General features: G+C 53.0%; 1 protein-coding gene across 1 annotated transcript; it reads left to right on the top strand.

Annotated features, from left to right (window-relative positions):
* The first annotated feature begins 2894 nt into the window (after nt 1-2894).
* Nucleotides 2895-12835, top strand: SLC25A34 (solute carrier family 25 member 34). Its single transcript, XM_081923154.1, has 5 exons — nt 2895-3576; nt 5808-5873; nt 10226-10378; nt 10970-11104; nt 11329-12835. Exons 1-5 carry the CDS (start codon nt 3118-3120, stop codon nt 11503-11505), a joined length of 990 nt encoding a protein of 329 aa, XP_081779280.1. The 5' UTR covers nt 2895-3117; the 3' UTR covers nt 11506-12835.
* Nucleotides 12836-15361: the final 2526 nt, after the last annotated feature.

Here is a 15361-nt window from a genome sequence, read left to right as displayed (position 1 = left end):
TGTGGCCAGCAGGACTAAGCCGCTTCTGGCGAACCAGAGCAACACACGGAAACACAGTTTACCTTTCCTCCAGAGTGGTACCTATTTATCTACTTGCACTTTGATGTGCTTTCGAACTGCTAGGTTGGCAGGAGCAGGGACCAAGCAACGGGAGCTCACCATGTCACGGGGATTCAAACCGCCGGCCTTCTGATCGGCAAGTCCTAGGCTCTGTGGTTTAACCCAAAGCGCCACCCTTGTGCCGATGAGAGTTGTAGGGTGGTTTTATTTGCCAAGGCGGCGGGAGGACCAGCTTGCTCTTCTCTGGCGGTTTGTTCTCCAAAGGGATTTGACAAATTGTTATCTCAGTTTAATCTTAGCTTCTGTTCTCTCGTCTCCTTCCCCTGTTGTTTACCTGTTTGTGCTTTAAGGTGAGGAATGGAGCCTCGGGTGTCATTTGGTAAAAAGGCCTCAGCTTGGGAAAGGACTCTGCCTGGGGGAGAGACTTTGAATAGTTGCTGCCACTCAGTGCAGACAATACAGAACATGATGGACCCAGTGGTCTGAATGAGTGTAAGGCAGATTCCTATGCCAGGGAGGAGGCTGAGGCCGAGGCAATCCAGTCCATTGCCATGGGGGGGGGGAGGCTTTTCTAACCTTTGCAGTCCTGGCAGGAAGTGCCAACTTGTAGAGACCCCAAAATGGAAACAGACCTCATGTGCCTTTTGCACAGTAAGGCCTCAGGGCCACACCCAAGAGCAGGAGAAGCTGGTGCCCCCAGATGGGTGCAGAAGGCTCCACGACCAGGGCAAAGGGCAGCCAGGGGTCCCTTTGCCCCCTCCTGTGCCCTAGTTCCCAACCTGCCTCCTCCTCGGCACCCTTCCATGTTTCTGTCCTCTCAGTGCATCTTACGCAAGCATCAGCAATGCCACACTCTCCCGAGACGTGCTATTTCGAGCTGTTGACAAGAAGACGCCTCCAAACCGAGCCAGCTGCTCTTTTTCGGGCACGGGTTGCTGCCTGCCCTCTTTGGACATGTGCTCAAGACGTGCTCCTGCTCTGCCTCTCTGGAAGGGCCACGCATGCCCAGCAGCAGAGGCACTGTGTACCCGGGGCAGGATTCTTGGTGCGTCGTTTGTTGAGATTCGCCACTGCACTGCCATCCTTAGCCATCCTCTGCAGCTGGAGGCCATAAACGCCTCTGAATCCCAGTGGCCGAGAGTCGCAAGAGTGTGGTGGTTGCCCTCAGTCTTCCTTTGGAGCAAACTGCCTGGCGGTACATGCACTACGCTGCTACATACAGCGCATGTGCGGCTGCGCATGCACCATACAGATGGCAGAGGGTTCCTCCACTCGTGGCTGCAGCAGCAGCAGAGGGTTCCTCCGCTCACGGCAGCAGCAGCAGAGGAAACCACACGCAGTGGCGGTGGCGCAATGGTGATGGCTGGCACTGCTGCAACCGGGGGCGGTGGGCTGAGCCCCGTGTGGGGTGTTCTCTTGTCACCCCCTCAGAGATGACTGCCACCCTTGCTCCCTTCCTCCGCCACTGCTTCCAGGCTTTCTTCAGATTCTTAACTATGTTGGTCTTAACTGGGCCTGTTCCTCTGCCTTTCCAGACTTGATAGGTCAGTTGGTTAGAGCGTGGTGCTGAAAATGCCATGGTTGCAGGTTCGATCCCCGTAAGGGACAGCAGGGGATTGGGTTAGATGATTCTCAGGGTCCCTGCCAACTCTATTAATCTTCCCAAATTCAGCTTCATTGTATTATAGTAAAAATAGGGGGTTTGGTTTTTGCTGCCCAGCTCCCCAAGTGACTGAGTCCCCTAAGTCCATGATCGGTCAGAGATGAATGGATGGGGGCAAGATCCATCGAAAGCAAGAGGGGTCTTTATTTTTCTGTTGCAAGAGCCCCCCCCCTTGCAAGGAGGTAGGAGAGACCCAGAACAATGGTGCGCAAGCCCCTATAAAGACTTTTGAAATTGCCCAAGACCACCCCCAAAACATCATACATACATCACAGAAGGAGGCGGTCTCCAGCAGAAATTTGAGAGTGTCGCTTCTCTGTCTGCCAGAATACCTGATAATGACTTATGGTACTTGATTGCATTTTCTGAGTAGCCTGGCCATTCCTTGGAGATGGCAAATACTTCAGTTCCTGAATTTCTTACACATTTTGATAGTTTGCTCAGCTTAACTAATACTTGCCAGGCTGTATTTGCAGGAAGGTGTAAGCCCCTACAGTCCAAAGACAATTGGAAAACTTTCCCCATTTCCTTCCTCCTTGCAGAGAAATATTTGAGGCCAAATTGGGAGAGTCAAAATGGCTTCAGGATTGCTCTTCTGTGCTATTTCAAACACATATACATTTATGAACATTAATTCTATATTTGAGACCTTAGAATTCTGATAAAAATTGGATGACACGGATTCCTCTTGGATGACTCTGGGTATGTGTACATGATGAAAAAAACGCCCACAAGTGTGTGTGTTGCCTGCCTAGCTGACTGGACTGCTCTCCCCGCAAGGAATGCATCCCACTAATCACACTTTTTCAGGAATTCAAGGCTGGCCGCTGGGGTTGGGTTTTTTGTTTTTGTTTTGTTTTTTTTTGTTCTGGTCTGGAAAGAGCTGAATCTCTCTCCCCCCCCCCCCCGCCCGCCCGCCTCCCACTTGCAGAGCAGTGTGTTCCTGCAAGCTCAGGAGCAAAATGATCTCCAGTAAACAAAAGAGGGAGGCAGGCAGAAGGTTGTGTGTGTGTGAACTTTCCCCTACATTTTGCCTGCTTCCCTCCCTTGCCCAACCCCTTCCCTGGCACCCAGGCAAATACTGTATAGAGGAAGGCACCACCCAAACATCCCTCCCAGAGGCGGAGAGTCAGCTGAGGGAGGGGGCTGGCCAGCGATATAAGCCCAAAGGTGTCACTCAAGTGGCACAAACAAGCTTGCATGGCACAAAGCAAGCTGGAGAGCAGGGCAGGAAGTGAGGAGCTGGTTGCCGGAGGAGAGGGGCTGATCTCCCTAGGAAAGGAGGAGTTGGTGGCGGCATTGGCACTGGCCAAGCAGGCTCCTGCTGGGGCCCACCTGCGGTCCCACCAAACTTCTCTGGAGACAGAGCTCAGTTTCAGAGGAGACCCCCCTGCATGTCCTGCCAGGTCGTCCCCATCAACAGCTGGGCCAGCGGGGGCCACGCCATGGAGCCCCCACCCAGCCCCACGGCAGCCATGCTCTCCATCTCTCCTCCGGTGGATTTTGTGCTGGGGGCCACGGCCTGCTGCATGGCCTGCGTCTTCACCAACCCTCTGGAGGTGGTGAAGACCCGCCTGCAGCTGCAAGGGGAGCTCCGCTCGCGGGGCACCTACCCTCGCCATTACCGGGGGGTCCTGCACGCCATGGTGGCTGTCAGCCGGGCTGACGGGCTCCGGGGGCTCCAGAAAGGCCTGACGGCCGGGCTGCTCTACCAGGGACTGATGAACGGTGTGCGCTTCTTCTTCTACTCCCACGCCGAAGACATCGGCTTGACGCAGCAGCCGGGCGGGACCATCATGGCAGGGGCTGTGGCCGGGGCGCTGGGGGCCTTCGTGGGCAGCCCAGCCTATCTGGTGAGTCTCCTGGCGATGCTCTGGCTTCAGGGCAGTGGGCAGCCTTGTGTCTCCGTGACCCCTGCTTTGTAGCAAGTAGAAATATGTTATTTTGTCATCTGAACCTTGCACACAGGCCAGTTCTCATCATCCCCATCTTGCAGAGCTAGAACTGAGGCAGGCAGAAAGCTGGCCAAGCCCCACAAATCTGCAGTAATTCTGTTGTGAACCCGTGTCCTGTTTTGCCCGTGTATCAGGCGGCTCCCTTTCACATGGCTTGCTCCCATTTTACAGAACAGGAAGCTGAGGCAGTTGGCCTCTGGCCATGAACTGCGCTTGTGTCAGAAATGGGATTTTTCAGCACAGGTCTGCCACATCCGAGGCATTCCTGTTGTGCCTCTCTTGCTGTGTCTCTCAGATACCCTCTGGTGGTCTGTAGAACAGCTGTGACGTCCCCCACTCTTTGCCCATTGAGAGCCAGAGTGCTGTAGTGGTTAGTGCTGGGCTAGGACCAGGTGAGAGCTGAGTTCAAATCCCCAAACAGCCATGAAGCTCACTGGATGATCCCTGAAAGTATAGTCTTGAGCCACTCTCAGTCTCACCCACCTCACTGGGCAGATGTGAGTATATAATGAGGAGGGAACCACATATACCGCTGCTGTGAGCTCCCTGGAGGAATGGCAGGACAGAAACAGAAAAAAAAACCCTGGAGGGCTGAGCAGTTTCTTCCACAAGCAGCTACCAACCACCCCAGAAAATGGCTGCTGGTTGCTTGGGTCTGTCTTGTCTGTCCAACCATCCGTCCTAGAGCTTTAGGACAGCCCTGTGTGGGGTTGCAAGAGTTGCTCTGCAGCATTCCGCGAAGCTGTTCCTGTTTCGTAAAGCTGCCAAGAGTCTTGTCCCAGTGAAGGCAGGCTGTGAAATGTGTTTGGGCAACGTAGGAGCAAGATTCCCAGGGGATGGCTGACCTTCTCACAGCCTCCTCCTTGCCCAGAAGAGAACTCAAGCGCACAAACTTGGGGCAATCTTGCTCATTTGTGCCTGGGATACAAAACCGCTCTTTGCTAGAGGTTAGGTGCATGTGAAATGCACAGCCTATCAATCTTGCGCTGACTGCCCTGGATCAAGCTTGTCTCTAGCATGTTTTGGGCTGCAATTCCCATTGGCCCTATCCTGATGCCGGAGGAGCCCAGGCGAGAGCCTTTCTCCACCCACCAACCTATGGTCTGAACAAGGATCCCAAGTAGCTCAGAGGATGCTGAGGTCCGGCACAGAACAAAGGGAAAGTTGTGCGCTTTAAAAGATACGGCACAGAGTGAGCACCAATGAGGAAAAGATGGTGGTACCCATTTTTCTGAAGACCTGGTGGTTAAGACATTCTTAGAGAGCTGGGGGCATAGAGGAAGGGTGGCTATTTTGCTATCTGTGTTACAGCCTAACACACCCTTCAGGGGAGCTCAGGACTTCTGAAGACATGGCCAAGACCTGGCAGGCTTAGGAGCTGCCCCAATAAAATATTTGAAGGGGCTGCCCCCCCCCCGAAAAATGTGATTGGCATCAGTGGCGTAGCATGGGGGTGCAGGGGGTGCCGGCCGCACCAGGCGCAACATCTGGGGGGGGCGCTCGCACTCGCAGCTCTCTGCCCCCTGCTAAAATCCACAGGTTAGGGGGCGCAAATTACTTGCCTTGCCCCGGGTGCTGACAACCCACGCTACGCCACTGATTGGCGTTGCCATTCATACAGGGGTGTGTGTGCTGCATCTTGTGATTGATTATGTGGGATGGGACCTACCTGGGCCCCCTCCCCAATATCTTATGCAAGTCAGCACATCTGCTGGCAGGGCCCCGCTAAACTCTAGCAAAATCTCGCAGTATCCACACTGCACGGTTCAGAGAGAACACACCCTCTGGGCTCCAGCCTGCCTGAAATGAGGATCCACTTCCCTGAGACGGACCATAAGCCCTCTGTAACTTGGCCTAGGGGCTGGCCGTTGGAAAGAGGAGCGGCGCCTTCCCGGGGTGCTCAAAAGTCTGATCACCAGCCAGGTAGAGTTATGTAACTGTCCCCAAGGTACCTCTCCAGGGTGTTGACAGAGCAGAGAAGGTGGAGGCGTTATTGTTGCCTGCAAGGTCGGGCAGAGTCCTCCTCTTTCTGCAAAGGAGCCAGTGGTTCAAACAATCTGCGGTGGGGGGGGACTCCTGCCACCCCCCCTCTGCTCTCGCTGACCTTTCTCCTCTGCTTGCGACTCCAGGTCAAGACGCATCTCCAGGCCCAGACTTTGGCCGCCATCGCCGTGGGGCACCAGCACAACCACCAGGTGAGCTGGGGGTCAGGGGGGTGGCGGCGATGAGGCTTTGGGGGGTGAATTTGCAGGGAGTGGCCTTTGAGAGAGAGTGTGTGATGTCTAGTCTGTTGTGTATGCAGGAGGAAGACAGAAAACCGTCTTCTATCAGGCCAGGCCACCTAACCATCAGCTGTCAATGGGTTTTTTAAAACAGGGGATGACCTTCTGCATGCAGAGCAGACGCTCTAGCAGAACCACCCCCCCCCCAGCTGGTACCATTTAAAGGGGAAGGGGTTTGTTGCTGCAGAGAAGAGGAGCAAGGATTGGTGGAAGAAAGCACTGGGTGAGCACACCCAAGACCTTTGGGCTGCGGGCTACCATGCTCTGGCAGCATCGTCTGGGCACTTTCTGTATAAACGACAGGCAGCCAATCAGCAGCCACCATAACAGCCAGGGCCGGCTCTTCCATTAGGCAGTGTGAGGAAGCTGCCTCAGGCGGCGCTTGTGGGGTGGTCAGCAGCAGCAGCAGTAATGTGTTACGCCTGTGTGGGTGTGCCACTTCTTTCTGAGGCTGCAAAATGGCTTGAAGCAGCTCTCCTTGTTGCCTGCTGTCCCCGGTCCCATCAGTCGCCGCAGAGGAGGGCTGATTCATTGACAAAGAGGCCAGAGGTGCCTCTAGAGCAGGGATGGGCAACGCAGTGCCCCTATAGGTGATGGCGTTGGACTCCCAACTCCCAGCTGCCAACACGGCCGAGAAAGGGCCGTAGCTCAGTGACAGAGCTTCTGCTTTGCATGCACAATGTCACAGGTTCGAGACCGGGCAACATCTCCAAGTAGGGCTGGGGGTGACCCCTGTCTTGAAGCTCTGGAGAGCCACTGCTGCCAGTCAATGTATAAATGAGACAGACCTAGATGGACCCATGGACTGCCTCTGTATAAGGGGTGGTATAAGGGATGGCCAGAGTTGAAGTCCAGTGATATTGTCTGGCTTTGCTCAGCCCTGTTCCAGCCAACAGGGGCTATTCTTATTCTTCCAGGGGGTTCTGATATGCCCACCACGCCAATATTTAGTGTGCCATCTTAGACAGCTTAATGCAGGGGGCAGCAAACTTTTTCAGCCGGTCTACTGTCCTTCAGACCTTGTGGGGGGCCGGACTATATATTTTTTTTGGGGGGGAGGAACAAATTCCTATGCCCCACAAATAACCCAGAGATGCATTTTAAATAAAAGGACACATTCTACTCATGTAAAAACACGCTGATTCCCGGACCGTCCACAGGCCGGATTTAGAAGGCGACTGGGACGAATCTGGTCCCCGGGCCTTAGTTTGCCTACTCATGGCTTATGGCATGTTAGAGGCAGACTCTGCTTCCTCTTCTTTTCTCTGCCCCAGTTAGGTTTAAATTTGGATTATGCCTGGCCTCCACCCCGTTCCCGGGGCAGAACGGAACAGGGGTGGGGGGCTCTCTTGCTCTTAAGGAGAATCTCAGCCCTCTCACTTTGCCAGCCTGAGAACCAAGCGAGTGTTTAGCAGCATCCAGAGTTGCCGAATGGGAGGAGTTGGGGAAGGAGGAGAGAGGGCAGAGGGTGACGTTGGCTTGTTCCTGAGCTCAGGTGACGTCAGCTGTTTGTGCCGCTCCGCACGGATTGCTTTCCAACCACCTCAGCATGTTTGTTTTGCAAAACACGGACGTCCTCTCTGCACCCTCCCCCTTGGCCTGAGCTCCCTCCGGCTGGCTTCTCTCCCAGCAGGGAGGTGGAAGCAAAGCGCCTGGGGAAGGGACCTCCAGCTGTGCCACTAGTGTGTGCTGGTCCCAGGCCCAGCGGCCAGGGGTTCCTGCTGATGTGGCTCCCTTTGCCCTCCCTGGCACAGGGCAAGACCCTCTCTCCCAGAGCCCACCCAACCTCAGATCAGGAGATTCAGAGCTCTGGCCTGGATAGTATCCACCACACTCCATCCCTCACCTGGTTCAACTTGTCTTCAGGTGTTTTTTGCAGAGCTAACCCACAGCGTTCAATCAGAGGTATGAGATTCATACCTTCCAATATTTCTCCAATGAAAATAACAGCTTCTAGAGCCTAGGACTTGCCAATCAGAAGATCGGCGGTTCGAATCCCTGCAACGGGGTGAGCCCCCGTTGCTCGGTCCCTGCTGCTGCCAACCTAGCAATTCGAAAGCACAAAAGTGCAAGTAAATAAATAGGTACCACTCCGGCGGGAAGGTAAACGGCATTTCTGTGCGCTGCTCTGGTTCGCCAGAAGCGGCTTAGTCATGCTGGCCACATGACCCAAAAGCTGTACACTAGCTCCCTTGGCCAGTAAAGTGAGATGAGCGCTGCAACCCCAGAGTCGATCACAACTGGACCTAATGGTCAGGGGTCCCTTTACCCTTTATTCAACAACAACAACAACAACAACAACAACTGGGTTGCCCCAAACTCTTGGGGGGCTTCCAACATATATAAAAACATAATAAAACATCATTAAAACAAACTCCCTATACAGGGCTGCCTTCAGATGTCTTCTAAAGGTTGTCTGGTTACTTATCTCCTTGGCTCGGGGTGGCATAACTCCATAGCCTCCAACATTTCTCTGATGCAAATAGGCACATCCTAAGGAAAAATGGGACATTCTGGGATCAAATCAGAAACCAGGATGGCTTCTGTAAATCTGAGACTGTCCCTGGAAAATAGGGACGTTTGGAGGGTCTGCAGATTCATTGGTCTGTGTGCTGCATCTGCTTTCTCTGGCCAAGGGCATCTTTCCATCGTGTGCCCATGAGGTCGTCCGTGGCCATGGAGCTGAAGTCAAGTTGTTCACATCAGAAATGAAACTGGACCACTTGGCTCTTGTGTCCCCTGGCGTTTCTCAGTGGCTTATGTGAAATCCAGATCCCCCATTAGAGAGGAGGACCACTTCTGGGGTGAGGGGGCAGAGCCAGAGCATGTCATTTCACCGCTTGGGGTGAAAGAGGACCATGCCGCTTGCCCTGGGCATGCAGAGGCCCACAGGGGCACCACCCCAGGCAGCTGCCTCATGGGTGGACCAGGTCTGGGTGGGGGGATTACCAGCTGGGGATGACTTCAGACCTTAAGTGGGCCTCAATTTCAGGCCCATGGAACCAAGAGAACAGTCTTCATTTCATTTCAGAGGTACTCCCCCTGCAAGATCTCCTTCTGCATTGGCTCTCAGTGCGTTTCCAAGCACAATTCAAAGTGTTGGTGCTGACCTTTAAAGCCCTAAACGGCCTCAGTCCTGTATATCTGAAGGAGCATCTCCACCCCCATCGTTCTGCCCGAACACTGAGGTCCAGTGCCGAGGGCCTTCTGGCGGTTCCCTCATTGTGAGAAGTGAGATTACAGGGTACCAGACAGAGGGCCTTCTCAGTAGTGGCGCCCACCCTGTGGAATGCCCTCACTTCAGATGTGAAGGAAATAAGCAGCTATCTTCTCTTTAAGAGACATCTGAAGGCAGCCCTGTTTAGGGAAGTTTTTAATTTTTAATGCTGTATTGTTTTTAACACTTGATTGGGAGCTGCCCAGAGTGGCTGGGGAAACTCAGCCAGATGGGCAGGGTATAAATATATTATTATTATTATTATTTTATTATTATTATTATTATTATTATTATTTCTCCCGTCTGCTTCATGCAACAACAGCCTTGGTGGGTGAGGTAGGGTTGTTGTTGTTTTATCCAAAGCAAAATGGGTCAGGATAGGTGCATCATGTGCTCTTTGGTGTCCCTGGTAATTTGGACTCCATTGAAACCCTTCCTGAGCCCCTCAGGAGTCTGGAGTGCAACTCTTCATCACTAAGAGAGGAGGAAATGCAGTTTGACCTCGTAGGCTTGGCCCTTTTGCCTTCAGATTAAGTCTGGGTTGAGGCAACAGAAGCAGATGGTCCCTCACTGGCATGATGGTGTATCTCTTTGAAAGAGAGAGAACGAAGCTACAAAACTAGTCATCCTAGTGGTGCAAGCAATAAAACTGCTAGCACATTTGCAAAGCTGAGCAGGGTCCGGTATGGCTTCAAATTGGATAGGGGATAAGGGACAGTGGATAGGGGACCGTAGTTTGAAGGGGTTGGACTAAATGGCCCTGGGGACGCCTTCCATTTCTACATTTCTATAATTTAATGCACATCACCTCCAAATCCTGGAAACTGTAGCTCTGTAAGGGGTAAACTATAGTTCCCATGTTTATGGGGAGGAACTGCTTGAAGCCTGAGAAGGGTGTGGCTTTCCTTCCTGCCCCCCCTTACCAGACCAAGAAGAGGGGGGCAAAGCCAGAGATGAGTGTCCCGCCACAGTGGGGCAATGCAGGCAGCTGCCCCTGCTCTCTGCTGCCCCCTGCTGACTAACCCCTGCAGCTTTTCTCCCCCTGCAGAGTGTCTCCAGCGCCTTTGAGACCATCTACAAGAAGCAAGGCCTCCTGGGACTGTGGCGAGGGGTGAACGGGGCCGTGCCTCGCGTCATGGTGGGCTCGGCCGTCCAGCTGGCCACTTTCGCCTCCGCCAAAGAGTGGGTCAGGAAGCAAAAGGTGAGGAGGGGGCCGGAAGGTGGGGGAGATGGTCCGTGGCAGTTGCATGACTCTGGTTTTGTCATTGCCTCTGGAACAAAAGTCTATCAACAGCGCCTCAGACCCACCCCGTCCTAAACCCCTTTCCAAGATGAGCCCTGCCAGCTTGTTTGATTCCTCTAGCAGATCCTCTCACCCCTTATATACCCCACTTGATCCCTGCACTCTGCAGAGGGTGGCCAGTTCATCAGGAAATCCATTCCACACAGGATAGGAGCGGGGCCTTTTGGGTGGTGGCACCAACCCCTTGGAATTCTCTCCCATTAAATGTGTGACAGGCGCTGTCTCTGTTGCCTTTTGGCACCTGCTGAACACCTTCCTTTTAATTCAAGACCTCTATCCTGCTTTATCTTCACATGGTTTAACTGTTTCATCGCTTGTGTGTTGGCCGTCGTGGGCTGCTTTGGGGAGGAAGGTGGTATATACCTTAAATAAATAAATACAATATTCAGCCTTTATGGCTTTTCCTGTTGCTCGATCCTGATGCTGTCAAGAGCGGGTGGGGTGGGGCCGACTCTCCCCCCCCTTACTGTTGCCCTCTTCTGCCCCCAGTGGTTCCAGGAAGACAGCTGGATTGTGGCGCTTGCTGGTGGCATGATCAGCAGCGTGGCTGTTGCTGTGGCTATGACGCCCTTCGACGTGGTGAGCACCAGACTCTACAACCAGCCAGTGGACGAGCTGGGCATGGTAAGTCTCTCGTGCCAGGGGTGGTCACTGGCAGCCTTAGGAACCCCAAGAAGCTTGTGGAGGGAGGTGAGGAGTTTCATGGCTCTGAGCCTAAATAGAAGCAGCCTGGGGCTAGTTCAGGGATGGGGAGCAGCTGCAGCCCCCCAAGGTGTTGCTGAATTCCCTTGTTCTGCAGGCCGTGTGTCCAGATTTTAACCAGTCTCTCTCCCCTCTGCCACCCGCAGGGCAAGCACTACCGCGGCTTCTTCGACTGCGTGGTGCAAGTCACCGGCAAGGAGGGTGTCCTGGCCCTCTACAAGGGCCTGGGGCCTGCCTACCTCCGCCTGGGACCACACACCATTCTCAGCCTCCTCTTCTGGGACGAACTGAGGAAATTCACCTACCAGCTCCAGGGGGCTTGAAAACCCTGCAAGAAAAGACGACATTTCCAAAGAGAGGGGCGCCTGCTCTCTTCCTCCCTCTCCCCGCCGCACTGATGGGACCAGAACATGCGGTGGGAGGCTGGTCTTTCCCCAGGCAGCTTTGGAATGAAGAATGGGGCTTTCGGCGCTGCCTGTTCTCTTTTCCCTGGACCAGAGTTCTTGGTTGGGGGCGGTCGTCCAGCTCCTTCTTCCAGGAGATGGTTGGGAGCACCTGGCCCTTCCCCATCTTGTTTTCTCACTCGTCGTGTGACATCAGAGAAGTGGCCTCCAAGAACCAACTTTCTGAAAAGCAAGAATTGCAAACGCGCACTCGGTTGCACGAGAAGGACTGTTGCCTCTGAGTCAAACATCAGCTTCACAACAACGTGACCTTTTTTGGGAGGGGTGAGCTGCTCAGGGAGGGGCATCCCCGGACTACCTGCAGCTCCACCTGTGCAGATTTGGGTGTTTGGTGGCCTGCAAACAGTATCCTGTCCATCCCCTGCCTTGGGACACACATTCCCTGCAACCGAATGGGCACCAGGCGTTAACAGACCAAAATAAAAGGGTAAATGGCATGAGAAGGCTGGCCCGGTGAGGCTCTCCCAGTTATGAGTCCTGATGGACCAGTGTTGCTTTGGTTGGTGCAGAAGGCTCCAAAGCTTGGGTCTAAGGTAGACTGCAGCACGTCCTGTGCCAGGGGAAGAGAAGAAAGCCAAAGAAGCGACAGGGAAGGTGAGCAGAAAGACAAAGCACTTGTGCGGAGAGTGAGAGGCAAAAGTGGTTCGCCCTTAGCAGAAGAGGCTCCTGCTTTTTGAAGAGGCGGAGGCTTCTGTCCTAGAGACAGTGGCCCTCACAAAGCCCATTCAGTCCTCAGGACTTGGGGAAGGAGCTGTAGCTCTGCGGCCTCCTTGCCATTTGCAGGCAGTGTCAGGTTCAGTCTCCCAGCCTGAAACCCTGGAGAGCTGACAATAGGTCTGTTTGGAATCTCCGAACCCGTCAGATGGGAGTTTGAGGAGTGCAAGCAGGAGAGGAGCTGTGGCCACTTTCAGGAACAGCAGAGCTGTGTTTTGGGTCGAGGTCGAAATCCTCCGGAGACATCGGCGACGCAGGCAACGCCTTAGCCTCTGACATTTGGACCCTGCCAAGTTCCCGTCTGTCCTCCTTGCCCCTTGCCAAGAGCAGAGCCCCCCTCCCTCCGGGACTGGGGAAGGAGGGGTGGCAGGTTTGCTCAGCAAGGTGATCTTGTTTCCTCCAACAGCTGCTGTAACTGGAGCCCAGTGGCTGGGCAGAGCTCAAGCCCAATAAAGATTGTTTCTACTTTGTTGTATTTATAGCCCTCTCTCAGGAGGTGTCATTTGGAGGGCGGGGTTTCCATGGATGAGTAAGCAATGTTCAGTTCAGCAAATAGGTCTGGGGGTGGGTTCTAAGCCACATTAGGCCTCCTTGTCCCCCACTTTCTTTCCAGGGGAGTTGGCAGGGAGCTCCTGTCCCCCACCAGCACAAATCTAGAAAGTCAACCATGAGTTGCTAAAGCACCTTAAGGGCACTGCCCTGCCCCACAAAGTTGCTTGTGAGGGTCACTCAGATGATGGTGTGTGTGGTGTAGGAATATTGGGGAGCGCTATATAAATCCCTTTGTGCAAACACTGTCAGAGAGAGAGAGATGGAATCACAATGTACTCTTTTGCCTACACAGAACCCACCTGTGCATCCCCACAGGTAAGAGGCTTCAATGGGTCCCTCCTCCCCATTCTATGTTTTCACTTCTTATCTCTAGTCCACCTTTCCCCCAAATAAGCTCAATATAGCGGCAAAAAGCGTATAGTTAAAGCTACGGGTTTCCCAGTAGTGATGTATGGAAGTGAGAGCTGGACCATAAAGAAGGCTGATTGCCGAAGAATTGATGCTTTTGAATTATGGTGCTGGAGGAGACTCTTGAAAGTCCCATGGACTGCAAGAAGATCAAACCTTTCCATTCTGAAGGAAATCAGCCCCGGGTGCTCACTGGAAGGACAGATCCTGAAGCTGAGGCTCCAGTACTTTGGCCACCTCATGAGAAGAGAAGACTCCCTGGAAAAGACCCTGATGTTGGGAAAGATGGAGGGCACAAGGAGAAGGGGACAACAGAGGACGAGATGGTGGGACAGTGTTTTTGAAGCTACTAACAGGAGTTTGACCAAACTGGGAGGCAGTGGAAGCCAGGAGTGCCTGGCGTGCTCTAGTCCATGGGGTCACGAAGAGTCGGACCTGACTAAATGACTAAACAGCAACAAAGGCGGCAAAAAGGACCGTTCTGCACATTTTATCCTCACAACAACCCTGTTAGGCAGGATAGGCTGAGAGGGAGCAACTGGCAGTCACAACTGAGTAGGGGATTGGAACTTGGGTCTCCCCTTCAATAGCCTGGCACCTGCAAAACCACTCCAGCCCACTGGCGCACCAAGTTCAGTTTTTTCCTCAAGCGAATGTGGGAGAGTGTCTGCTACTGCTCTCTTCATACCCTGCTTGTGGGCTTCCCCTGGGCATCTTGTTGCCAGAGAAGCAGCGTGTTTGGGGAAGGGAAGAGGGAGTTGTGCCAACCGGGGCAATGGGGAGGGGAGGGGCACTCCCTCTTCACAGGCTGGGCATTTCTGAACAACAGCTATGAGACAAACAGCCGCACCCTCCTGTGGACTTTCAGCTTTACACATGAACAGGCACCTTTGTCAACATCACACCAGAAATCCACCAGAAGGTGCCACCTCACCAGGTATACACTGTTGACTCTCTATAGGTGCCCTTGGCTGAAAGCTCACAGGGATGGGCTGCTCCAACCTGGTGGCACTTCTGTAGGATGGGAACAGGTAGCAAGGCAGACAGAAGGACGGAAGGGAGCTCAGCACGACTGTTGTCATCAGCAAGGCCAGCCTTTGTCAATCTGGTGCCCTCTGAGCTAGTTGGACTACAGCTCCCATCAGCCCCAGCCCCATGCAGCTGTGCTGGCTGGGGGCTGGGGGGCGCTGTAGTTCAAAACATCGGCTTGAGGAAGGCCAAGGTGCACAAATAGCAAAAGAGAAGCAGCAGAGGATAGTCATCAGCCAACAATGCCGCCCTGCTAACCAGTTTAATATGCTTCGCACAAAGTCCACAAACCTCTCTCCTGCCATCTAGCAGAAGGTTGTAAAATAAATTTCTCTATAGGCCTGATGGCTATTTTATTTATAAACAGCTGACTCATTTTTTTTTAAAAGAGCTTGACACCATGTGGAACAAAATCATCAAAACATCACAAATTCAGAAAATCATGACCTAGACAAAGTTTCTAACATGTTGCCTCTTACTCATCTGTTCTGTAAACTAAAAAGCTCCAAATGCTACAAATTTTCCTCACAGGAAAGTGCACAGTGGCCAGTGACTCTGCACATTAACTGCTCAGCTGCACATTTCACTAAACAATTAAACTATTACAATTTTGGGAGATTAGCAGCCAAACCCAACAAGTGCATATTATTGCTAGCTAGCTTGAGAAGGGGCTAAGTCCTGCAGAAAGGCAGATACTCAGACCATAGGAATACAATTGGTAGAGTGAGCTTGGTGTGATGTCAATTCCCCTCTCCCAGATAATCTTGTTTTTAAACAAACTTTACAAGTTGTTGCCTGATTCTTTGTTAAGTGTGGTAAGAGGGGCGAAGCCAGCTTGCTTTCTTAGCTGGACCTGCTCAAAACAAGGCTTTCCATTCTTAATTCCTTTGCTTTTTAGATTTTGAAATCCCCACATCTGGGAGCCTGGAGGGATAAATTTCAATTAATATATCATCTCCTACCAATAAAAACCCATCCATCCCACAAAAATACATTATGCTCAATGTACAAT

The sequence above is a fragment of the Podarcis melisellensis genome (genome assembly GCF_964234715.1).
Source record: "Podarcis melisellensis genome assembly, chromosome: 8".
NCBI classification, from domain to species: Eukaryota; Metazoa; Chordata; class Lepidosauria; order Squamata; family Lacertidae; genus Podarcis; species Podarcis melisellensis.
Note: the sequence above shows the minus strand (reverse complement) of the source record. Positions and strands in the feature narration are given on the sequence as shown.

Bases quoted from the DNA above. Each gene is read 5' to 3' on its own strand.
- SLC25A34 (XM_081923154.1), top strand. From the start codon at position 3,118: ATGTCCTGCCAGGTCGTCCCCATCAACAGCTGGGCCAGCGGGGGCCAC. The intron at 5,874-10,225 runs GTGAGCTGGGGG...CTCCCCCTGCAG, and splicing joins GGCACCAGCACAACCACCAG to AGTGTCTCCAGCGCCTTTGA. The intron at 10,379-10,969 runs GTGAGGAGGGGG...TTCTGCCCCCAG, and splicing joins AGTGGGTCAGGAAGCAAAAG to TGGTTCCAGGAAGACAGCTG.